The following is a 24,966-nucleotide window of genomic DNA, read 5'->3' as shown; positions in this document are numbered from 1 at the left end:
CTGTAAAGAGCAAATACTCAAAAAAACTCCAGACAGCCCAGAACACGGCAGCCAGACTAATATTCGGCACATCAAAATACGAAAGCGCAAAACCCCTACGAGAAAAACTACACTGGCTCCCACTCAAAGAACGAATCACGTTCAAACTTTGTACCCTAGTCCATAAAATCATCCATGGTGACGCCCCAGCCTACATGTCAGACCTAATAGAACTACCACCCAGGAACGCAAAAAAATCTTCTCGCACATTCCTTAATCTTCATCCTCCCAAGTGTAAAGGTCTGAAATACAAATCAATGCACGCATCTACCTTTTCCTATATGAGCACGTAGCTCTGGAACGCACTGCCACGTAACCTGAAAACGATCTATGAATTGACCAATTTCCGTAAACTATTGAAAACCTCTCTCTTCAACAAGATACATCACAAAGATCAACACGTGTAACTGTATAATCTTTAAAATATCCAGAAATGTCTTATAATGTCTTTGCTTTAACACCATCATATATTTCACCACCAGGTAACACAAAACCCTCTGTAAACCAATTGTATATTCTCTTCTACCTCCAGTATCCATGATGAACTGTAAGCCACATTGAGCCTGCAAAGAGGTGGGATAATGTGGGATACAAATGCAATAAATAAATAAAATAAATCCCAGAAATATCATCATATAGTCTCCTTAACCTACAGGCTGCAGTAGTGTTCTTCCAGTCCAAACGTTACAAACCAGCTGCTAAAAAATCATGTTAGAAAGGGATTTACTACTACTACTACTACTATTTAGCATTTCTATAGCGCTACAAGGCATACGCAGCGCTGCACAAACATAGAAGAAAGACAGTCCCTGCTCAAAGAGCTTACAATCTAGTAGACAAAAAATAAATAAAGTAAGCAAATCAAATCAATTAATGTGAACGGGAAGGAAGAGAGGAGGGTAGGTGGAGGCGAGTGGTTACAAGTGGTTACGAGTCAAAAGCAATGTTAAAGAGGTGGGCTTTCAGTCTAGATTTAAAGGTGGCCAAGGATGGGGCAAGACGTAGGGGCTCAGGAAGTTTATTCCAGGCGTAGGGTGCAGCGAGACAGAAGGCGCGAAGTCTGGAGTTGGCAGTATTGGAGAAGGGAACAGATAAGAAGGATTTATCCATGGAGCGGAGTGCACGGGAAGGGGTGTAGGGAAGGACGAGTGTGGAGAGATATTGGGGAGCAGCAGAGTGAATACATTTATAGGTTAGTAGAAGAAGTTTGAACAGGATGCGAAAACGGATAGGGAGCCAGTGAAGGGTCTTGAGGAGAGGGGTAGTATGAGTAAAGCGACCCTGGCGGAAGATGAGACGGGCAGCAGAGTTTTGAACTGACTGGAGAGGGGAGAGGTGACTAAGTGGGAGGCCAGCAAGAAGCAGATTGCAGTAGTCTAAACGAGAGGTGACAAGAGTGTGGATGAGGGTTTTGGTAGAGTGCTCGGAAAGAAAGGGGCGGATTTTACGGATGTTGTAAAGAAAGAAACGACAGGTCTTGGCGATCTGCTGGATGTGAGCAGAGAAGGAGAGAGAAGAGTCAAAGATGACCCCAAGGTTTCGAGCTGAGGAGACAGGGAGAATGAGAGAGCCATCAACAGAAATAGAAAACGGGGGGAGCGGGGAGGTGGGTTTGGGGGGGAAAATGAGAAGCTCGGTTTTGGTCATATTTAATTTCAGGTGGCGTTGAGACATCCAGACAGCAATGTCAGACAAGCAGGCTGAAACTTTCTCATGGATTTCTCATGGATATGTCTCTAAATGCATGTAAAAGGCATCTCATAACATTACCCTATGCCAGAGGCGTAGCCAGACAACAGATTTTGGGTGGGTCTAGGCAATAAGTGGGTGGGCAACAAGTGTTCTCCTTCCCATCACCACCACCAAAAAATTATATATTTTAGCTGACAGGAAAATGCTTCTTTCTACCTTGGCAGTCTGAAGCAGGCATGCACTGAAAACTGAGCATGCACAGGTGCCGGTATCGTGGAGAGTAGCGTTTTTATTACCATCAGGGAGAAGTCTTCGGCTGGCAGAGCTTGGGATCCCCACCAGCTACCACTACACGTGTTACTGTTGGGTAGGTCCTGGCCCACCCAGGCGCACCTGTGGCTACACCACTGCCCTATGCACACTACTACACAATCTGACAAGCAGATGTATGTGTCCTGGGTGTAAATTTGGTCAGGGGAGGAGTTTGGGTAGAGCCATAGGCGGTCAGTGACTCTGCTGTTTGGGGAAGCTAATGGGGGTGGGGCTGGGGCAGAGCCTGAGTCCATAATTGTCTGACAACGTTAGAAAGAACGGTCAGCATACCAGTTGCAGGTAATATAGATTCAATATAAGGTATCAAATGCCAAATTACGTGTTAAGAAAATTAAAGAGTGCAAACTTCAGTAGGGTACAAATAGAGGTTTGTTAGGGAATTGAATTAAAACAAATTGAAAAAAAGTGTTCATAGCCAACGCCTCCGCCTCCATAGAAACCTGCAGTCAAAATACCTCATTCTCTCCCTCTCACTTTTCATCTGCCCCTTTCTCTCTCTCACCTCCCACTTGCCCACGTAGTTCAAATCTCTGATTCACACAGGAGAGAGGCAGAACCCAGGGGCAGGAGGTTTGGCTGAAAGTTACCACTCTTGTGTCAGCCAGAGATGAATCACAGAGAGGAGAAAGAAAAGTTGGGCGAGGCAGTTCCCCCAGACATAGGAAGCTTTTTCTTCAGATCTGGTCGCCTTATCTGCGAATTCTTAGTCCTAGTGGGCGCAGTTTGTTAATTAACTCATAAGGAAAGCGTTCTTGGTGGGTAATTGGAGCTGGTCTGGAACACTAGGGATGGGGAGAGCTTAGGTGGTGGACTGGGTGGGGGGGGAGAGGGGGGATTTGCTCGGTGGGTGGGAGAGTTCAATGGGGGATGGGTGGTTTGGGGGGGGAGAGTTGTGTTTCGTCAAGGAGAGGTTTTGGTTCTGTCTTTGATATTGTTTGTTATTAGTAAGGGATGATGAGGCGTAATGTGGGAAGACCCAACCTTGGAGGTTTTGGAGGTGAGGGATTTCCCTACATGAAAGAAGAGAGTTCATTAACCCTGGCTCCCTTGCTGATTGTAAGCTCTTTGAGCAGGGACTGTCTCTCTTTGTTAAATTGTACAGCGCTGCGTAACCCTGGTAGCGCTCTAGAAATGTTAAGTAGTAGTAGTAGTAGTGATTGGGAGGCTGGGCGGTACGCTAGGTGTTGTGCCCATAATCAAAGTAGTATTAATGGGGGAGGGAGGAGGAATGGGAGGGGGTGGGGTGGCGGGGAAAAGGCAGAGGGGATGTAAATATTGATGATGGCATTCTTACAGTCCTTTTACGATACTTGTTATGGGATAACTGGTTGTATATTGTTCTGTATGTTGACTTTATTACATCATCAATAAAAAATTGTTGGAACTTAAAGAAATGAGGAATTTGGGGTAGAACCTACAGCTTGTTTTTTTAGGGTGAACATTTGTGCCATTAGTGAAGGGACAGTGGGGGACCTTTTGAACTCAGCAGAAACTCAGAAAACAGAACACTCTGCACTGAAATTAGTACATAAGTACATAAGTAATGCCACACTGGGAAAAGACCAAGGGTCCATCGAGCCCAGTATCCTGTCCACGACAGCGGCCAATCCAGGCCAAGGGCACCTGGCAAGCTTCCCAAACGTACAAACATTCTATACATGTTATTCCTGGGATTTTGGATTTTTCCAAGTCCGTTTAGTAGCGGTTTATGGACTTGTCCTTTAGCGTACATGCTGGCAAAATACTGCACCTCGGCAGCGGTGTACCTAGCTCAGATGCCAGCCGGGGCGGAACACCCCTCCCCCTTCTCCAAGCAAGGGGGTGCATGGAGCAGGTGCGCGGCTGTCGACTCTTGACAGTCCCCTGCTCCGGAACATGAAGTTGACGTCAGAGAGGGCAGGGAACCGGCAGAGCTGAAAGTTGCTCGCCTGCTCTGCACCTGGGGTGGACTGCCCCCATAACCCCCTGCCCTTGGTACACTACAGCACCTTGGTCACATGCACAAAAACACAGACAAGGGGCCACAGATGACTAATAGAGATGGAAATGTCAAGAAGTCAGACTCTGTATGTACAGCCAGGGCCACCGAGAGACTTGGCCGGGCCCGGGGCAAGGCCGCCCCGCCTCCGCCCTCCCCCCGTCGCTCCCCCTGCCGCTGCAGTCCACAGTCTCACCTGCCTGCCTCCATGGCTCCAGGCCCCCTGCATTCAAGGCGGCAGTCGCAGATTGCCTCTTTTCTGGCCTTCCCTCCCTGTGTCCCCGCCCTCGTTTGATGTAACTTCCAGTTTCCCCGAGGGCGGGACACAGGGAGGGAAGGCTGTAAGGGAGGCGATCTGTGACTGCCGCTTTGAATGCAGGGGGCCTGGAGCCGAGGAGGCAGGCAGGTGAGACCGGAAACTGCAGCGCCGGTGGCCTGACCCCGGTGCGGGGGAATTTTGTCCCCCCTGCCCCCCCTCTCGGCGGCCCTGTGTATGGCAATACTAGAGAAACAGAAACTGAAATACAAGATATCAGAAATGCACACCTCCCACGGCTCAGATATTCCAAATTAATACATTCTGAATAAAATACTTTTCTACCTTTGCAGTCTGAGCATTTTATCATTCACTTTAAGCTTAGTGTCTCCCTTCTGCTTTTCTCTGTTTTTTCCACTCTTTCCTGTCAATTTGACATTCCTTCTCTCTTCTTGTCCACCATTCATCTTCCCTCTGCTTCCCTATCCATCCTGGTCAGCCTCTCCTCTCTGTGTCCCTGTCCCTATCCCCCCCCCCCCCCCACACCAATGTCTAGCATCGCTCCTCTGTGTTCCTGTCCCTAGCCATCCCCTATATTCAGCATCTTCCATTGTGTCCCTATCTTGCCCTGTCCAGCATCTGCCCCTATCTCTCCCACTGAGATCAGCATTGCCCCTCTGAGCAGGAGGAGGGGGAGTTGCAATAATATACAAATCCACTTTCACCATTGAGTCTATCGCTAAACATTTATCCTCAGTGATTGAAATCTTGGCATGCAAAACCACTGACACAACACTCGCTAGTCAACTATCAGACTTATTTTCGAAAGAGAAGGGCGCCCATCTTCTGACACAAATCGGGAGATGGGCGTCCTTCTCTCAGGGTCGCCCAGATCGGCATAATCGAAGGCCGATTTTGGGCGCCCTCAACTGCTTTCCGTCGCAGGGACAACCAAAGTTCATGGGGGAGTGTCTGCAGCGTACTGAAGGCGGGACTGGGGTGTGCTTAAGAGATGGGCATCCTCTGTCAATAATAGAAAAAAGAAGGGCGCCCCTGACGAGCACTTGGCCGACTTTACTTGGTCCATTTTTTCTTGCGACCAAGCCTCAAAAATGTGCCCTAAATGACCAGATGACCACCGGAGGGAATCAGGGATGACCTCCCCTTACTCCCCCAGTGGTCACCAACCCCATCCCACCCTAAAAAAAAACTTACATTGTTTTTTGCCAGCCTCTATGCCAACCTCAAATATCATACCCAGCTCTATGACAGCTCTATGCAGGTCCCTGGAGCAGTTTTAGTGGGTGCAGTGCACGTCAGGCAGGCGGACCCAGGCCCATCCCTACCTGTTAAACTTGTGGTGGTAAATGTGAGCCCTTCAAAACCCACCAGAAACCCACTGTACCCATATCTAGGTGCCCCCCTTCACCTATAAGGGCTATGACAGTGGTGTACAGTTGTGGGGAGTGGCTTTTGGGGAGCTCAGCACACAAGGTAAGGGAGCTATGCACCTTGGACCTTTTTCTGAAGTCCACTGCAGTGCCCCCTAGGGTGCCCAGTTGGTGTCCTGGCATGTGAGGGGGACCAGTGAACTATGAATGCTGGCTCCTCCCAAGACCAAATGGCTTGGATTTGGTCGTTTCTGAGATGGGCGTCCTCGGCTTCCATTATTGCCGAAAACCGGGGACAACCATCTCTAAGGACGACCATCTCTAAGGTCAACCTAAATGTTGATATTTGGGCGTCCCCGACCGTATTATTGAAACGAAAGATGGACACTCATCTTGTTTCGATAATACGGGTTTCTCCGCCCCTTCACGGAGCCGTCCTGCGAGGACAGCCCTAGGAAAACTTGGGCGCCCCGTTCGATTATGCCCCTCTATGTATCATACTGTTCTACTGACCCCCAAGTAGCTGGACAAATGCCCTTGACAACGTCATTGACTTTGTATCAAATACCTGCACAAACCAACAAAATGTCCTACTAACTGGCGATATCAATCTGCACCTAGACAAACAAAATGACCCCCAAACCCCAATGAACTTCCTCAACCAATGGAACTTCATTACAGCACAAGGCACCTTATCCCACACAAAAGGCCACCTATTGGACATAGAAAATCACAAATGGGAAGTGGTACCGTGGTCAGACCACAGCAAGCTCACTTTTACATTGCAATGGAAAGTGAACGGAAAGAACAGAAAACCAGGACCACCACACACATTCATGACCAGAGGAAAGGTGGACAACCACACCTTCTGGATAACAGTGATGAACGAACACAGTAATTTAGAACCAAATGACATCCATTTCGCGAGGAACTGGGATGAAGCATGCGAAAACAACACTGGACAAAATAGCACCACTTAAAACAAAAAACAAGAAATAAAAAACAACCAAGACCCTGGTTCAACAATGAGATACTGCAGATAAAAAAACGATGCAGGAGACTAGAAAAAACATGGGCCTAAAACAAAACAGATATATGGAGAAAAGCCATAAGAACATAAAAACACAATGTAAAGAAAGCCAAAGAGGAAAAATACAACACTTACAGGAACCCAGCACAGAGTAATACGAAAAAAATATTTGAACTCATGAACAATCTACTGAAAACACAGGACATACTGGTATCAACTGAAACACCACCTACAGCAGACAAGTTAGCACAATATTTTGAACAAAAAAACCCCCAAAGACAAGATCTAACCTCGCATTACTGCAAACATCCATCACTGACTGCGAACCACTCAAAAAGAGCACAGTACAGGTACCACTGACAAAATACACACATGCAATATGTCTACTAGACAAATGCCCCAACTACATAATAAGAAAACCCACCAGAATGGTTCATCGAATGCATACCAAACACATCACATACACTCCCCCCAGTCCAACTGCTCTCCATCTCCCTCACCATTCCTGCCCAACCGTTCCTCCTCCCCCACTGGATCCAGAAGCACCTCTCCCTGTTTGTCCTTTCCTCCTTCTCACTCCTTGGATCTAGCAACAGTTCTTGTCCATCACTTCCTCCTCCTCCTCCCCCCACCCATTACAGAAGTATCTCTCCTTGTCTGTCCCTTCTTCTCCACCCCAGATTCAGCAGCACTTCACCCTTTCCATCCCTTCCACCTCCCCCCCCCCGGGTCCAGCAGCACCTCTCCCTTTCCATCTCTTTCACCTCCCTCCCTGGATCCATTAGCACATCTCTCTTTCTAAGCCTTCCACCTTTCCCAACCCCAGGACCAGCAGTACCTCTCTCTGTTTGTTCCATCCACCCCGGGGTCCAGCAGCAAATCTCCCTGTCTGTTCCTTCCTCCCCCAGATCCAGTGATTGTCTACTCTATCCCCTTTCATTCCCTCTCCCCGTGGTCTGTTTTCCTAACAAGCTCAATAGCAATACTGGCAGCGATTAAAACAGGGGGCTTCGGGGGCCTTCCTTCTGACGTGCTTTGCCTGTGCGGAAACTGGAAGTGGCATTAGAGGGCATGTCAGAGGGAAGGCCCCAAAACCGCCTATTTTAATTACTGATGGTATTGCTTAGCTGTGGGGTAAGTGAGGGGTAAACCCTGGGATAAGCAGAGAGGATCCTTAGGTGTATGTGTGTGTGTGTGTGTGTGTATGTGGGGGGGGGGGTGAGGGGTAAAGCCTGGGATAAACACAGAGCATCCTTACTGTGGGGGGAGTGAATGAGGGGTAAAGTCTGGGATAAGAACACTACTACTACTACTAATCATTTCTATAGCGCTACTAGATGTACGCAGCGCTGTACACTTGAACATGAAGAGACAGTCCCTGCTCAACAGAACTTACAATCTAATTAGGACACACAAACAGGACAAACAATTGATAAGGGAATATTAAAGTGAGGATGATAAAATAAGGGTTCTGAACAAGTGAACAAGGGTTAGGAGTTAAAAGCAGCATCAAAAAGGTGGGCTTTTAGCTTAGATTTGAAGACGGTCAGAGATGGAGCTTGATGTACTGGCTCAGGAAGTCTATTCCAGGCATATGGTGTAGCAAGATAAAAGGAACGGAGTCTGGAGTTAGCGGTGGAGGAGAAGGGTGCAGATAAGAGAGATTTACCCAGTGAACGGAGTTCCCGGGGAGGAATGTAGGGAGAGATGAGAGTGGAGAGGTACTGAGGAGCTGCAGAGTGAATGCACTTATAGGTCAACAAGAGGAGTTTGAACTGTATGCGGAAATGGATAGGAAGCCAGTGAAGTGACTTGAGGAGAGGGCTAATATGAGCATAACGACACTGGCGGAATATTAGTCGTGCAGCAGAATTTTGAACAGATTGAAGAGGAGAGATATGGCTAAATGGAAGACCTGTGAGAAGCAAGTTGCAGTAGTCTAAGCGAGAGGTGATGAGTGTGGATGAGGGTTCTGGTAGTGTGCTCAGAAGATCTTTAGTTGTGTAGAACTAACAAAAAAGTCACAGGTCATCTGAGGTCTCTAGTATTGTAACAGGAAACAATTTGGGCAGACTGAATGATTTATTAATGCAGGATTTGCTGTTATTAAGTTTCTGGTTATCATCTGAAGTGTAGAGTGTTTGCGCTGGAACTTACGAGCTGTTAAGTATCTGAAATTTCTCTCCTTTCTGGAAGGTGAGGTCATCCTCCGTTCTGGCTTCATAGTCGTAGAGTGCAACAAACAGGGTGACACCTGTGGAAAAAGAGAGACAGGTCAGTCCCAGCAGAGACAAGTCCGCAGACACTGCTAGTGATCATTGCAACGTGATAATGTTATGCTCTCCTCTCTCCCAACACTGACTGTCTCTTCCCCTGAATTCCTGTCCCTCTTCCTATCTTTTAATCTAACTTTGCCCCTCTGGCTGTCTCTTACACTGACTGTCTCTTCCTCCGACTCCCTATCCCTGTGTTTCTCCTTTACTCTGACTTTGCCCCTCTGGCTGTCTCTTACACTGACTGTCTCTTCCTCCGACTCCCTATCCCTGTGTTTCTTGTTTACTCTGACTTTGCCCCTCTGGCTGTCTCTTACACTGACTGTCTCTTCCCCTGACTCCCTGATCTTTACTCTGACTTTGCCTCTCTGGCTGTTTCCTACATTGACTGTCTCTTTCCCTGTCCTTTAGCCTGCTTTTACCCTCTGGCTGTCTCCTACACTGCCTCTGGTTTCTCTCAGCAGGTCTTTCTTAGACTTTTGCTTTGATTGACAGTTCCTTGGCAGTCTCTATTCGTGACTCTCTATCTGTTCACTTTATTGGGTCTTTCTTACAGGGGGATGCACTAAAGTCGTCGTTAGAGCCTTTCCCTACTGAATTCCATAGCCCGCGCAGCCCCAACGAGAGGTACATACCTCTTGTTAGCTTTCCCGGCGTTTTCCAGCGTTAGGGCAAGCGGAAAAGCTTAGTGCATCTCATTTCAATAGGGTTTCTACACAATTTGCTCATCTGCATTCCGTTTGCGTTAGTTGCTACCATCGTCGGAAAAAAGTATTTAGTGCATGCCAGGGTTTACTACTTGCTCGTTATTGGCTCGTAAAGTTTAGTGCATCTGGCCCTTGGTCGTTTATTTAGCCTTGATGGCTGCTTTAAGGATTTCCTGGTAACTTTCTTTAACTTTTTGTCTGTCATACATTAAGGGGTAGATTGAAGAAAGAACGGCAAGATGTAAGCGAGGGATGAGGCGTTAAGTGTGAATTCTCTAACGGCAGAATTGCTGCTGTACAATTATTAGCGTAAAGTCCGCAGTTTCGCCTCTAACTTTAGCGCAAGCCCTTACGCCTTGTCAAACACTGGTTTAAGTGCTTGCGCCGAACTGCTGGCGGTTAGACATTTAACTCTTCTTATTCTACAACCTGCGCACCTAACTCCTTGACATGCCCCGACCCACCCACGCCCTCCCCCTGCGATGGGATCGATGCGCCCAACTTCTAGACTACAGGCAGGTGTGTCTGCAAATGTTAATCAGTTGCAACTCATTGTCTCTTTTTTGGTTTTGACCAAAACTGAATCTGTCATAACGTGTACTTTTCTGTGGATATTTTACTGTTAGAATTGTTTATTGCTTATGTCCAGGTTTATTCTCGTTGTTCACCACCTTGCGCAAATTTGTTCAAAAGGCCATAAAATATAGAAATAAAGATATACATTACTGCAGGAGAGGAACTGGGGGTATGATTAGGGCCTGGAAGTTAACTGACAAAATGAGCAAAGCATCAAGTTTGCCCGGGATGCATGTTGAAGGGTCATAAGCACATAAGCACTGCCACGCTGGGAAAAGACCAAAGGTCCATCAAGCCCAGCACTCTGTCTCCGAGAGCGGCCAATCCAGGCCCCAAGAACCTGGCAAAAACCCAGAATTTAATAACGATCAATGGACTTTTCCTTCAGGAATCTGTCCAGACCCCCTTTAAACTCAGCAAGGCCAGCTGCCGTCACTACCTTCTCCGGCAATGAGTTCCAGAGTCTAACCATGCGCTGAGTAAAGAAAAACTTTCTCCAATTTGTTTTAAACCTACCACATTCTAATTTCATCTTGTGTCCCCTGGTTCTATTATTGTTAGAAAGCGTAAACAAACGCTTCACATCTGTCCGCTCTATCCCGCTCATTATTTTGTAAACCTCGGCTTTCTTTTCCCCATCAGGGCTATAAAACCATGAGCACAGGAGCCCACGCAGGGACACAATCGAGGGGCCCTGTGCAGACCCCCACCCGGGACATAAGATTTCAAACGAAGAGTAAGGGTGGCGGTGTGGTGGAAGGAGTACGATTACCAAGAGGAGTTGGCAGAGAGTTGGAGAAGGAGAGGAAAGAGGAGCTTTAACTTTTGCTCAGCCGCCAGTTGCAAAGCTCACTCAAGTTAAGTGCAGGGTCCTGTGCAGCTGCCCCTGTTGCCCCTGAGCCCAGACCAGGGATCCAAAACCTTGGCGCAGAGAGTGAGACCTGGAATACGTGTTTTCCAGAACTTCCTCTGCGGAATCAACCTGTCACTACATTAGAAAGGAAGGCTGTCTTACCGGTTCCTCCTCTGGTGCGTAGTGTCCCAGTGTGAGTGGACGAGTCCACCCCACCAAAGACAGTGAGTGCTTGGCCTGTGGATCCCTGGAAATTGTTGTAGTTCGGTATTGCCGTCGCACTGAAGCTGGGGTAGTGCTGGGGACTGGGGTCCGTCCCGTAGCGGAAAGCAGCGCTTTGGCTCAGGCTTCCGTCCCTCTCGTCTGTCAGTTTGGCTGCTTCTTTATCCTTGCATTGCACACAGCCCATTGTTCACAGTCCTAGGAGAAACCGAAGGAGAGATGCAAAGAATTAGACAGTGACCTGATGGATGACGGCAGGTAGAGACCAGCTGGCCCCATCCAGCCTGCTCAGTTCTTCCAGTCCAGGCCGCTAAGGATCTATTCCAGCTGCTCGCTACAGAGGCCGGGTCGCTTGCTCATTTTGTCTTCCCACCCCACGGAGGTCAGCATACAAGTTCCCATCCTTAATGCAACACCCAGAACCTCTCTCCCATGTCTTGCCAGAGACCTTTGCAACAGCTATAATAAGTACTGAGGCAGCTGCTCAAAACTCTGAACAGGGGATTTTGCACCAAGGAATGGAAACAATGTAACTGACTTCATATTAGGGGACAATTTAGGGTCCAAAGATCAGTGTAGTGTGGGATTCATTACTAAACTCAACCTGAATAGACTCACCATTACTATCCTTTCCCCTCCCCCCCCCCATCAGACAGAGGTATCCTGCAGCATCAGCCACATTTGTACTGGATCCAGGGCGGTGGCGTAGCTACGTGGGGCCACGGGGGCCTGGGACCCCATAGATTTGGCCTTAGACCCCCATGACAATGACCCTTTCGACCCCCCCTCCCGCCGCCAACCCTCCCCTGCCGTCACCGTCGGCTACCTTTGCTGGTGAGGGACCCCAACCCCCGCCAGCCGAGGTCCTCTTCTTCCGGAGCAAGGCTTCGTTCTGTTTCTGTGAGTCTGACGTCCTGCACGTTGTACGTGAAGGACGTCAGCCTCACAGAAACAGAACAAAGTCTTGCAGATCAGCCAGCGAGGTCCTCTTCTTCCGGCGCAAGGCTTCGTTCTGGTTCTGTGAGTCTGACGTCCAGACTCACAGAAACAGAACAAAGCCTTGCGCCGGAAGAAGAGGACCTCGGCTGGCGGGGGTTGGGGTCCCCCACCAGCAAAGGTAGCCAACAGCGGCGGCAGGGGAGGGTTGGTGGTGGAAGGGGGGTTGAGAGGGTCATCGGCAGGGGGGGTCAAAGTTTTTGTTGGTGGCAACGGCAGGAGTGGGTCAAAAATGGCAGGGGGGGTTGACAGCGCCAGGGGGGGCTAAAATGTGCCCCCTCACCTCGGGCTGTAGACCCCCCTCCCACCAAAGTCTGGCTATGCCCCTGATCCAGGGTTTAGAGAATATTGACCCATAAGAAAACTATTGCAGACATTAATGTTGTTAGGTCACAGGGTCTGCCTGTTTATTCCTTTTTGTGAGCCGCACTGAACCCTTAGGGTTGTTGCGGTCAATAAGAACCCTACGTAAGGTCATGTAATGTAAAGTTAATTCTAAAAAGGGGAAACTGATAAAATGGGGACATTAGAAAAAACTAAAAGATGAACACCTTGTGCGAGGTAAACCTAGTGGTCAGAGCTGTGGGCAGAGAAAGAGAGAGGCCGCAGTTCACATCCCACTGACGCTCCCTGAGATCCTGGGCAGGTCACTTCATTCCCTTAACCTTACGTAACTTACCTTGAAAAGCTATGCGCAAAATCCAAAACAAATAAATATTTAACACAAAAAAATATATGCAACAGCACCCTGGAACAGAGACTAGAAAAGGTCAGTCAAAGAGAATATTAAAGCCAAAAGGCCATCCTTCAAAAGATGGACAGTGAAGAACAGAAGATGTAAAGCAGGCCAACAGGGAATCTTGAAAAACGACTCAGAATAAATCCTTCCCTTACTAAACTAGAAACAGGAAGACTATGAGGGAATCAGATAAACCATTAGATGACAGATGAAAAAGGGGACCCAGGGAGAATAAGACCATGACATAAAAACAAAAAAAACCCCAAACACTACCGAGCTGATATTCAGCCACCGTGGTCAGCATATCTTTTAAGCACAGCGCCACATTAACCGGATATTCAATACAGAAGCCCGAATATTTATCTCCCAGATCTGGATTGTAGCCAGCGCTGAACATCTGGATAGACTAGCACCTCTGTCCACACAGATGATCAAAAGCCCCGCGCTGTTCCAAACAGCGCTCTAAAATAGCACTGGAACAGCGCGGGGCGATATTAGACCTATGATCAGAGATAATGCATGCAAATTTAAGCAGCGCAATTATCTCTGATTATGGGGTAGAAGTGCGGGAGAATTGTGCCTGAGCATGCGCTCAGCACAATCCTCCCGCACTTGTTTGACAGGTCTGGGCTGGAGAGAAGGACGCCCATCTTTAAATCAGAAGATGGACGTCCTCAACTGCCCTGTTGCAGGGACGGCCAAATTTCAAGGGGGTGTCACAGGTATTGCGACAGGGCAGTTGAGGACGTCCAAAATTTGGACGTTTCTACAATGGGCAGTTAAGGTCATCCAAAATTGGATGTTTCTATGAGAAAGATGTCTTAACTGTCCATTGCCGAACCGTCCAAAATTTGGACGTCCTCAACTGCCCTCACTGGCAGGTTTGCTGTAGGGGAGAATGGGGACCTGCCAGCATGCAAATGCATGCTGGACAGGGCTCACCATTCTTCCCCAATGATCTGCAAACCCTAACGCCAGCTTGGAGCTGGCGTAGGGTTTGTCGCGGCCAGCGACCCAATCTTTGGCGTGCTGGATGCTGATCATTGGGGATGAATGCGTTAAGCACTGATTAGCATGCATTTGCATGCTACTTGCGCTAAGAGCCCTCGAGTGCGTTGTTTCACGCGCTCGAGGGCTCTGATCACAAGGCGGTAGCAAATGCCGGCGCTAGTATGGCGCTAACAGCCTCTAGCGCAGGTGTTTGCTTTTGATCATCTGCCTGTGAGCCCACTACCTGGATTGAACATCACTGCTGCAACTTTGCTCGGCCCCAGGACGACCCAAATAGTTGCCAGGGCGGTGTGTAATGATTTTCAGAGGCATCTGGCCCATAGACATACGAATTTACTTAGTAACTGATGTGCTTTGAAAATGAGCCTGGTTGTGTTTACATGGCGTCAGTGCGTTAACCCAGTGATTGCCTGAAGGAATTCAGGAGGAGGTGTTGCTCTGAGAGTCAGTGGGTCTCCCTGGAGCTGGTCCTCAGAAATACAGGTACAGCCTAGGAAGTACAGCCCAGGTTTTTCATTTTGTGTTTTTCTCCTGTTGTTTACTGGAACTTCCATTTTTTTCACATCTTTTTCTTTGATTTTCATTATGGGAATGATATTATTGGTAGTGTGATGTGCCTTCTTTTGAAAGATTTAGGATACACAAAAACCTAAATTTTCAGGTAAACTGTTTTGGACAGAAAATGACATGACTTTTCCCCACGGTATTTCTACGAAATGCACATCCCTAGTGTTAGTCCGGTAGGCATTTGTGTAAACTTGTGTGACTGAAAGTCAATAAACTAGAACAGAAAGTGCGTCTGACAAAGTTTTGGGAGTTACACTTGCTTCATGAGGTCAGAGCCAATTGGCCCTTTTGATACACGCAAACCTTAGACTAGGGATCCTTAAAAGATTTAAAAAAAAAAAAAACTCTCTGAGAAAGGAATGCTACTAATCCCAAACTCTTACATCTAAGCATTTAACTATCAAATATAATCTTAACCCGACTACTGTGCTGCATTTCTTTGAAAGCAAATTTTGAATAAGACATCAACCCATGATTGTCATGGGTCCTGCTTTTTTTTTTTTTTTCTTTTAATTAGGTGGCTGACACCTTCACTTGGTTTGGGAATGCATGCCACATGGGGTTCCTTCAGTAGGAAGCCAGGAAGCAATGTCAGTAGATGGCACAGCTTCCTTCCTCTTTACCCTGATCACTGTCTCCCTTGCACATCTACTTGCTTGTCTGGTGAAGGGTCTGCGTTAACTGGTAAAAGAGTGGGAAAACATTTGGGTAAAGAATAAACCAATAAAATGTTTGGTCCTTCAGATGGAACTGGTGTGCGTTTTTTTTTTTTTTAATTCAAAGCTTATTTACGAAGTTCTCTTAACTCAAGCTTCATGTTGGTTCAGTTATTAAAGATGATACAGGATACTATCAAGTCCTAGGGGCTCAGAGAGAAGAAGGCTAGTGAGTTTCTAATGCTGTTTGATATTATTTGTGGGTGGGGAAGGTTCAGAACAAGCCAGTGGAGTGCTGGACCCAATCTAAAAGGGAAATAAGGGAGATTGTAAGCTCTTTGAGCAGGGACTGTCTTTCTTCTATGTTTGTGCAGCGCTGCGTACGCCTTGTAGCGCTATAGAAATGCTAAATAGTAGTAGTAGTAGATCTACTGAAAATCAATGGATGACCCCAATCGGCAACTGTGAGTCTGACGTACGTGCAGGACATCAGACTCACAGAAACAGAAGCCTGCGTGGCCGCGTTGCTGATCTGCAAAGGCAGGCTTCTACATGGAATGTTCTAGTGGAATAGCAACATTAACATTCCATGTAGAATCTCAAATAGTAGCAACATTCCATCTAGAATCTCAAATAGGGAAAGGGAAATGGGACTTGATATACTGCCTTTCTGAGGTTTTTGCAACTACATTCAAAGCGGTTTACATATATTCAGGTACTTATTTTGTACCAGGAGCAATGGAGGGTTAAGTGACTTGCCCAGAGTCACAAGGAGCTGCAGTGGGAATCGAACCCAGTTCCCCAGGATCAAAGTCCACTGCACTAACCACTAGGCTACTCCTCCACTAGCAACATTCCACGTAGAATCTCAAATAGGAAAGGGACTTGATATACTGCCTTTCTGAGGTTTTTGCAACTACATTCAAAGCGGTTTACATATATTCAGGTACTTATTTTGTACCAGGGGCAATGGAGGGTTAAGTGACTTGCCCAGAGTCACAAGGAGCTTCAGTGGGAATCAAACTCAGTTCCCCAGGATCAGAGTCCGCTGCACTAACCACTAGGCTACTCCTCCACTCGTTCCACCAATAAGAGCCAACCTCATCAGTGAGGTCACAATGGCTTGATTGCCTGATACTTGGCTCACTTCTGATATTGTGATGTCATAAGGGAAAGGGACATTGGACTTGATATACCGCCTTTCTGAGGTTTTTGCAACTACATTCAAAGCAGTTTACATATATTCAGGTACTTATTTTGTACCAGGGGCAATGGAGGGTTAAGTGACTTGCCCAGAGTCACAAGGAGCTGCAGGATATCCAGGTGTCCCTATTGAGCTTCTGTGGTTAGGGGCTTTGGGCTCTCTTCTCACATGTAGGCCTGGGCCGGGGAGGCAAAGAGTCAAAGTCAGGGATTTGAATTCTGCACTGGGTTTTATACTCCTGGGCAGTCCCCTCCAAAATCAACCCCCTCCCCTCATATAATATAGGGGTGCCCTATTACTTTCTAGAAGCTGGAAGTGCTGTAAAGGTCGAGGTGTACTGCTGTATCTCTTCCCCAGCGACTACTGATGTCACGGTGAAACGTAAACTGTTTGGTGGGGGATTTAAGTGACTCCACTCGCACCCCATAGCAGGACATTTGAGTCTTTATATATGCACATAACACACGTGTACACGTTGCCTGTAAGTAGCTACCTGAACTTTACATTCTACAGGGAGGGTCCAAGAAAACAACAAGGCAATTGATCTGCAAACTCCAAGATGGAAAGACAAAAAAAGCAGATCAGTAGAAAAATGTTATTAAATGACAACCAAATATTCAAATCAGCCCGACACTGGCCGTGTTTCGCCCAACAGGGCTGCGTCAGGGGCTACACAATGTTCCTTTAAAGTCGAGGTTAATATTTGTACTGATGTAAAAAAATGTACGGAAGTCTGAAATCATAAGTCTTCAAAAATGTGGTAAAAAAACAGCAAAACCAAATAATCGTAAAAGGTAGTGACGTGAATACCGTCTTACACCCTCGCAACTCTGAAATTCTTTTGTTTGTTTGTTACATTTGTACCCTGCACTTTCCCACTCATGGCAGGTTCAATGCGGCTTACATATTGTATACAGGTACTTATTTGTACCTGAGGCAACGGAGGGTTAAGTGACTTGTCCAGAGTCACAAGGAGCTGCCTGTGCCTGCAGTGGGAGTTGAACCCAGTTCCCCAGGACCAAAGTCCACCACCCTAACCACTAGGCCACTCCTCCACTGTTGCTGCTATTTGAGATTCTACATGGAATGTTGCTATTCCACTAGCAACATTCCATGTAGAAGTCGGCCCTTGCAGATCACCAATGTGGCCGCGCAGGCTTCTACATGGAATGTTGCTAGTGGAATAGCCCAAACAAAAAAAAACAGCACCACGGGCCTTTAAAAATGGAACACAGTTCTTTAATGAATGAGCCTTGACAAAAAGACCCGACACGGGCCGTGTTTCGGTGACTAGCACCTGCGTCAGGGGTCACAGTGATGACGTGGAAAACTTGGGGAATAACTCGAATATATTCCTCTACAATATATTATTCCTTACCCCACGTCTCATATAGTGAAAGCTACAAAGCACCTTCACTTTCTGTGACCCCTGACGCAGGTGCTAGTCACCGAAACACGGCCCGTGTCTGGTCTTTTTGTCAAGGCTCATTCATTAAAGAACTGTGTTCCATTTTTAAAGGCCCGTGGTGCTGTTTTTTTTGTTTGGACTTCGTTCCCTCTCTTTTGTTATATGCTAGTGGAATAGCAACATTCCATGTACAATCTCCAATAGTAGCGACATTCCATGTAGAATCTCCAATAGTATCTATTTTATTTTTGTCCCACTCATGGCAGGCTCAATGCGGCTTACATGGGGCAATGGAGGGTTAAGTGACTTGCCCAGAGTCACAAGGAGCTGCCTGTGCCTGAAGTGGGAATCAAACTCAGTTCCTCAGGACCAAAGTCCACCACCCTAACCACTAGGCCACTCCTCCACTCCCCCATTTTTTACATCAATACAAATATTAACCTCGACTTTAAAGGAACATTGTGTAGCCCCTGACGCAGCCCTGTTGGGCGAAACATGGCCAGTGTCGGGCTGATTTGAATATTTGGTTGTCATATAATAAACTTTTTCTACTGATCTGCTTTTTTGTCTTTCCACTTTACATTCTACAGGTCAGACATTGTTAGGAGAGGACTCCACTTAGTAATGAGAAATTGTAGGTCCGTCTCTTGTAAAGGCCCGTCTGTCTGGAATTTGCTTCCTTTGGAATTAAGATTGGTAGAGGCAGCTTATTTCCAAAAAACATTGTAAGGCATCGTTTAATTGAGCTCTAACTGATCTAGGATTTGTATTTCTTTGGACTATTTCTGTATAAAATCTGTTATGATCAGGTCCTGATTTCTGGGAACTGCTCAGCAGAGAGCTGTAGTGACTCTCACAATGTCTGGAGCAAGGGATTCTGTAACTGACAGCCTTTGGAGGGAAACTGTGTTGGTATAAATGCAAAACCCAGTGGGAGAGGCCTTGTCTTTGGCTCCTGCTCCTGGGCCACTGTACCACTGTTGCAAAGGGAGAGGCTTGGCTCTAACTCCCTAACAGAAATACACATTCTGCGAAGGAAGAGCATCTCTGGCCGTCACAGCCGTTGCCCCTGGAGAGAGTAGGAGACCAGTGCATCTAACAGAGCCCACACAGCTGCTACATATGCACCAGCTCCACATCGTGCCCGCTGGGAAGTAAGGGGAGAAAAAGTCAGAAGGTCAAGCGTGAATAATCCAGAGGAGAGTCCCAGGAGGAAAACCATTAGGACGGGATCTGTGTTCCCATCAGGACTTTGTATTTAAAGAGATTTACAGAGCAACTGTTCTCTAGAAGAGTCGTCCAGAGAGCAAAGCTGCGAAGGACATTCACCAAGAACCGCTACGAAAGCAGAAACCTACTGAAGACCAAACGTGATTGAACTACTCAGTGTATATAGGTAATGGTGACTTGTTGCTGGCTGACATGCAAGGTTTCGTTCTGTTTCTGTGAGTCTGATGTCCTGCACATCAGACTCACATAAACAGAATGAAGCCTTGCGCCGGAAGAAGAGGAGCTCGGCTGGCGGGGGTTGGGGTCCCCTACCAGCAAAGGTAGCCGACGGCGGTGGCGGGGGAGGGTTGACGGCGGGAGGGGGGTCAAGAGAGTCGGCGGCGGGGGGGGGGGGGCAAAGTTGTTGTTGTTGGTGGTGGTGGCAGCGGGGGGTGAGGGGGGGAAATGGCAGGAGGGGGGTCAGCGGTGCCGGGGTTAAAATGTGCCCCCTCACCTCAGGCTCTGGACCCCTCTCCTGCCGAAGTCTGGCTACGCCCCTGTATTAAACAAATCTTTAAGAGGACCCACCAGAACCTCTCTGAGCTCCCTCAATATCCTGGGGTGGATCCCATCCGGTCCCACTGCTTTGTCCACCTTTAGATTTTCAAGTTGTTCATACACACTCTCTTCCGTAAACGGTGCTATATCCATTCCATTCTCAGGTGTACTTTTGCCAGTCCCTTGTGGTCCTTCTCCAGGATTTTCTTCTGTGAAAACAGAACAAAAGTATCTAGCAAATTTGCTTTTTCTTCATCATTATCTACATAGCAGTTTGCAGCATCTTCCAGTCTCACAATTCCCTTTTTAATCGTTCTCCTTTCACTAATATACCTGAAGAAAGTTTTGTCACCCCTCCTTACATTTCTAGCCATTTGGTCTTCTGCTTGTGCTTTCGCCAGACGTATCTCTCTCTCTTGACTTCTTTCAGTTTCATCTGGTATTCCTCTCCGTGTTCCTCTTCTTGAGTTGTTCTGTATTTCAGGAACGCCAACTCTTTAGCCTTTATTTCTCAACCACTTGCTTGTGGATCACCTTGCATGTGTCCACATTAAATTTCACCTGCCATTTGAATGCCCAGTCTTCCAATTTCCTAAGGTCTTCCTGCAATTTTTCACAGTCCGCACATGTATTATTCCAGTACAGACTCTAGGTGTCACTGTGAATCTCCACAAAGCAGGACACAGGTCTCTCTATAAAACATTTCTTTTAAGCACCTAAATTAAAATGAATTTTCAGCTGACTTAGCCCAATTTAGGAGCTGAGGTTTCCTTGTTTTTAGCTTTCACAATGGAGAAGGGTAGTTAGTGGGGTTCCTCAGGGGTCTGTGCTAGGACCGCTGCTTTTTAATATATTTATAAATGATTTAGAGATGGGAGTAACTAGCGAGGTAATTAAATTTGCTGATGACACAAAGTTATTCAAAGTCGTTAAATCACGACAGAGGTACTTACGAGACTGGGAGACTGGGCGGCTAAATGGCAGATGACGTTTAATGTGAGCAAGTGCAAGGTGATGCATGTGGGAAAAAAGAACCCGAATTATAGCTACGTCATGTAAGGTTCCACGTTAGGAGTTACGGACCAAGAAAGGGATCTGGGTGTCGTCGTCGATAATACACTGAAACCTTCTGCTCAGTGTGCTGCTGCGGCTAGGAAAGCGAATAGAATGTTGGGTATTATTAGGAAAGGTATGGAAAACAGGTGTGAGGATGTCATAATGCCATTATATCGCTCCATGGTGCGACTGCACCTTGAGTATTGTGTTCAATTCTGGTCACCGCATCTCAAGAAAGAATTGGAAAAGGTGCAGCGAAGGGCGACTAAAATGATAGCGGGGATGGGACGACTTCCCTATAAAGAAAGACAAAGGAGGCTAGGGCTATTCAGCTTGAAGAAGAAACGGCTGAGGGGAGACATGATAGAGGTATATAAAATAATGAGTGGAGTGGAACAGGTGGATGTGAAGCGTCTGTTTTTCCAAAAATACTAGGACGAGGGGGCATGCGATGAAACTACAGTGTAGTAAATTTAAAACAAATCGGAGAAAAAGTTTCTTCACCCAACGCGTAATTAAACTCTGGAATTTGTTGCTGGAGAACGTGGTGAAGGCAGTTAGCTTGGCAGAGTTTAAAAAGGGGTTAGACGGTTTCCTAAAGAACAAGTCCATAAACCCCTACTAAATGGACCTGGGAAAAATCCACAATTCCAGGAATAACATGTATAGAATGTTCGTACGTTTGGGAAGCTGCCAGGTGCCCTTGGCCTGGATTGGCCGCTGTCGTGGACAGGATGCTGGTCTTTTCCCAGTGTGGCATTACTTATGTACTTTCCTTTGAGTTCTGATATGTAAGGGGATGTAATGTTTCTCTTTTAATTTATGGTCTAGGGGGTAGCTTTTTGCCATGTCCAAAGTGTATATTGTTGTGTTACATGTTTGTTCTCTAACCCACTTTGGTCATAATTTGGGGAAAGCAGAATAGAAGGTTTATGGCATAAATAAAGTAAATACATGATTGCTAACCCCCCCCCCACCCCAATCTGTGAATTTAGGGTTCTTTAATTGGGACTAGACTAAAGGCATGACTTGCGCTGTTTTAGTGCATAAGTACATAAGTATTGCCATACTGGGAAAGACCAAAGTTCCATCGAGCCCAGCATCCTGTTTCCAAAAGTGGCCAATCCAGGTCACAAATACCCGGCAAGATCCCAAAAATGTACAAAACATTTTATAAGGCTTATCCCAGAAATAGTGGATTTTCCCCAAGTCCATTTAATAACGGTCTATGGACTTTTCCTTTAGGAAGCCGTCCAAACCTTTTTTAAACTCTGCTAAGCTAAACGCCTTTACCACATTCTCTGGCAACGAATTCCAGAGTTTAATTACACATTGAGTGAAGAAAACGTTTCTCCAATTCGTTTTAAATTTACTACATTGTAGCTTCATCGCATGCCCCCTAGTCCTAGTATTTTTGGAAAGCGTGAACAGACGCTTCACATCTACCCGTTCAATTCCACTCATTATTTTATAGAACTCTATCATATCTCCCCTCAGCCGTCTTTTCTCCAAGCTGAAGAGCCCTAGCCGCAACCAGTGCAGACTCTGGCCAGTGAATGACAGACATCCCTCACCTAATGGATAGAGGAGCAAGCTGAGAACCATGAGAGCCAGGGCTCAAATCCGCTTCCAGTGATCATGGGCCAATCAGTTAATAGTCCTTTCATTGCCTGAGTCAGGGGGTCTTTTACAAAGGCACGGTAGCGGTTTTAGTACACACTAAACGCTAGAGACGCCTATAGAAATATATGGGCGTCTCTAACATTTAGCGTGTGCTTATTTTTAATGCACGCATCAACCTTTTCCTATATGAGCACGCAATTCTGGAACGCACTGCCACGGAACCTAAAAGCGACCTATGAACTGACCAACTTCCGCAAACAACTGAAGACCCATCTCTTCGACAAGATATACCACAAAGACCAAAACTTGTGAAATCCCCACACATACCTAGGAATGTTAAGAATGCCTTATGTCATGTTATTATCTTGTTTTCCATTACCATGCTACCCAAATTACTTCTGTAACACTAAATGTCAACTCTCCTCTCATTTCCAGTATCCACGATGTATTGTAAGCCACATTGACCCTGCAAAAAGGTGGGATAATGTGGGATACAAATGCAATAAATAAAATAAATAAGGTGCACTAAAAACCCCTTAATGTTGTAAACCATCCAGGGACAGAAGAATACCTAATTTATCCGAATGTTAATGGTCCTGGAACTACAATTGAAAATAAAAGGTGTGAGTTAAATCACAGAGAGGGTGGTGGGTATCAGTGGCGTAGCCAGACTGCCAATTTTGGATGGGCCTGAACCCAAAGTGGGTGGGCACAAAATTTTCTCTCTACCCCCCTCCCCCAGCAAAATTTAGTCATGCTAATCAGATGCATTTGTCACACAGGGTAAAGTGCTGCTTTTCAGTGCATCAGATTTCAGAAAATTTATTTAATAGCCTAACACCCTTTTCAATGATTTCAGAGGCCAAAACCTCCTGCCTCAGGTCAGTATAATGCTGTTACGGTATCCTCGCCTGACCTAAGGAAGGAAGTATTGGTCTCTGAAACTTCATTAACACAGGTACCATATTACTTTATCCTAAATTAAAAATAAAATTATTTTCTTTACCTTTCTTGTATGGCCATTTACTTTTTCTCATTGTGTTGCTCCCAGTCTCTAGATTCTGCTTTCCTTCGTTTTCGCTTAACTCTTCTGCCAGGGTTTCCTGGCCATTTGTCATTTTTCTCTCCTTTTTCTTTGCTTTCTTCAATATTTTTCTGCCTCTCTCTCTCTTGATTTAATTCATTCTTACTATCCATTCTTTAATTTCCTTCATCTTCTTATGGCTTTTCATCTTTTTCTCACCCTTGTTCTCCCCATGCCCCTTCCTCTTATTCTCCAGTCTTTCACTACTCCCCTTTTCCATCCAGCAGCTCTCCTCTTTCTCTCCCCATCCTTCCAGTCTCCCCTCTCTTGCCCCATCCTTCCAGTAGTCTCCCCTCTTTCTTTCTGCATCCTTCCGTCCAGTGTCACCTCTTTCTCCCTACCCTTCCATCCAGCGTCTTCCCTCTTCCTCTCCCCATCCTTCCATCCATCTACCCTCTCTCCTGATCCTTCCATCTAATGTCTCTCTCTCCCTCTTTCTAACCAGTGTCTCTGTATCACTCTACCCTTTTCTGTTCAGTGTCCCTTCTCTCTCCACATCCTTCCAGTCTCTCCCCTTTCTCTCTGCATCCTTCCAGTCTCTCCCCTTTCTCTCCCCATCCTTCCATCCAGAGTCTCTCTCCCCATCCATCCGTTTTCCCTCTTTCTCCCCATCCTTCCATATTTTCCCTCTTTTCTTCGACGAGGCCCGCCCTGCATGCCAGCCCCAGCTCCCATTGCCGGCCACTGCTGCTTTTCCTGTTGAGCAGCAGGGCCGGCGCTACAAAAAGAAGAAGCGCTAACGGCGCTAAGGACGAAAAATGTTTTAAAAAAAAAGCGCGGCACCGGCAGGCACTGTCTAGGCAGCCTTGAGGCATTGGCTGCTGGCTCCTCCCGTTTCCTACGTGACGTAGGAGACGGGAGGAGCGAGCCAGGCCCACCCGTAGCTACGCCCCTGGTGGGTATGTGGAATGCCCTCCCGCGGGAGGTGGTGGAGATGAAAACGGTAATGGAATTCAAACCTGCGTGGGATAAACACAAAGGAATCCTGTTTAGAAGGAATGGTTCCGCGGAATCTTAGCGGAGATTGGGTTGTGACGCCGGTAATTGGGAAGCAAAATGGGAGCTGGGTAGACTTCTACGGTCTATGCCCTGATCGTGACTGAATAGATAGGGATGGGCTGGAGTGTAAATTTTAAGGGGCTTTGATGTTTTTTCCCACTCATGGCAGGCTCAGTGCGGCGGGCAATGGAGGGTTAAGTGACTTGCCCAGAGTCACAAGGAGCTGCCTGTGCTGGGAATTGAACTCAGTTCCAAAGTCCACCACCCTAACCACTAGGCCACTCCTCCACTCTAGAGCTTAGTATAAGAACAGTGCTGGGTAGACTTCTACGGTCTGTGCTCTGAGAGCGGCAGGGACAAATCAAACTAAGCTATACATATAAAGTATCACATACCATGTGAATGAGTTTATCTCGTTGGGCAGACTGGATGGACCGTACAGGTCTTTATCTGCCGTCATTTACTATGCTACTATATTTTTACTCCACTGTCTGTAGCACTGGAGA

At 46.8% G+C, this 24,966-nt stretch overlaps 1 protein-coding gene across 2 annotated transcripts in view; it reads right to left on the bottom strand.

The window, feature by feature from the left end:
* LOC115458730 (tyrosine-protein kinase Fyn) overlaps positions 1–24,966 on the bottom strand; it is a 123,528-nt gene that overhangs the window by 59,865 nt on the left and 38,697 nt on the right. For both annotated transcript variants that reach the window (XM_030188554.1, XM_030188555.1), the window contains exons 2-3: positions 11,291–11,548; positions 8,877–8,973 (exon numbers count right to left, since the gene is read on the bottom strand). In XM_030188554.1, the coding sequence (XP_030044414.1) occupies positions 8,877–8,973; positions 11,291–11,537 (344 nt within the window). In that variant the 5' untranslated portion in view covers positions 11,538–11,548. The remainder of the gene's footprint in view (positions 1–8,876; positions 8,974–11,290; positions 11,549–24,966) is intronic.

Source organism: Microcaecilia unicolor, unplaced genomic scaffold (genome assembly GCF_901765095.1).
Source record: "Microcaecilia unicolor unplaced genomic scaffold, aMicUni1.1, whole genome shotgun sequence".
Classification (NCBI taxonomy): Eukaryota; Metazoa; Chordata; class Amphibia; order Gymnophiona; family Siphonopidae; genus Microcaecilia; species Microcaecilia unicolor.
The sequence above is the reverse complement of the archived record's forward strand: the minus strand, read 5'-3'. Positions and strand labels throughout refer to the sequence as shown.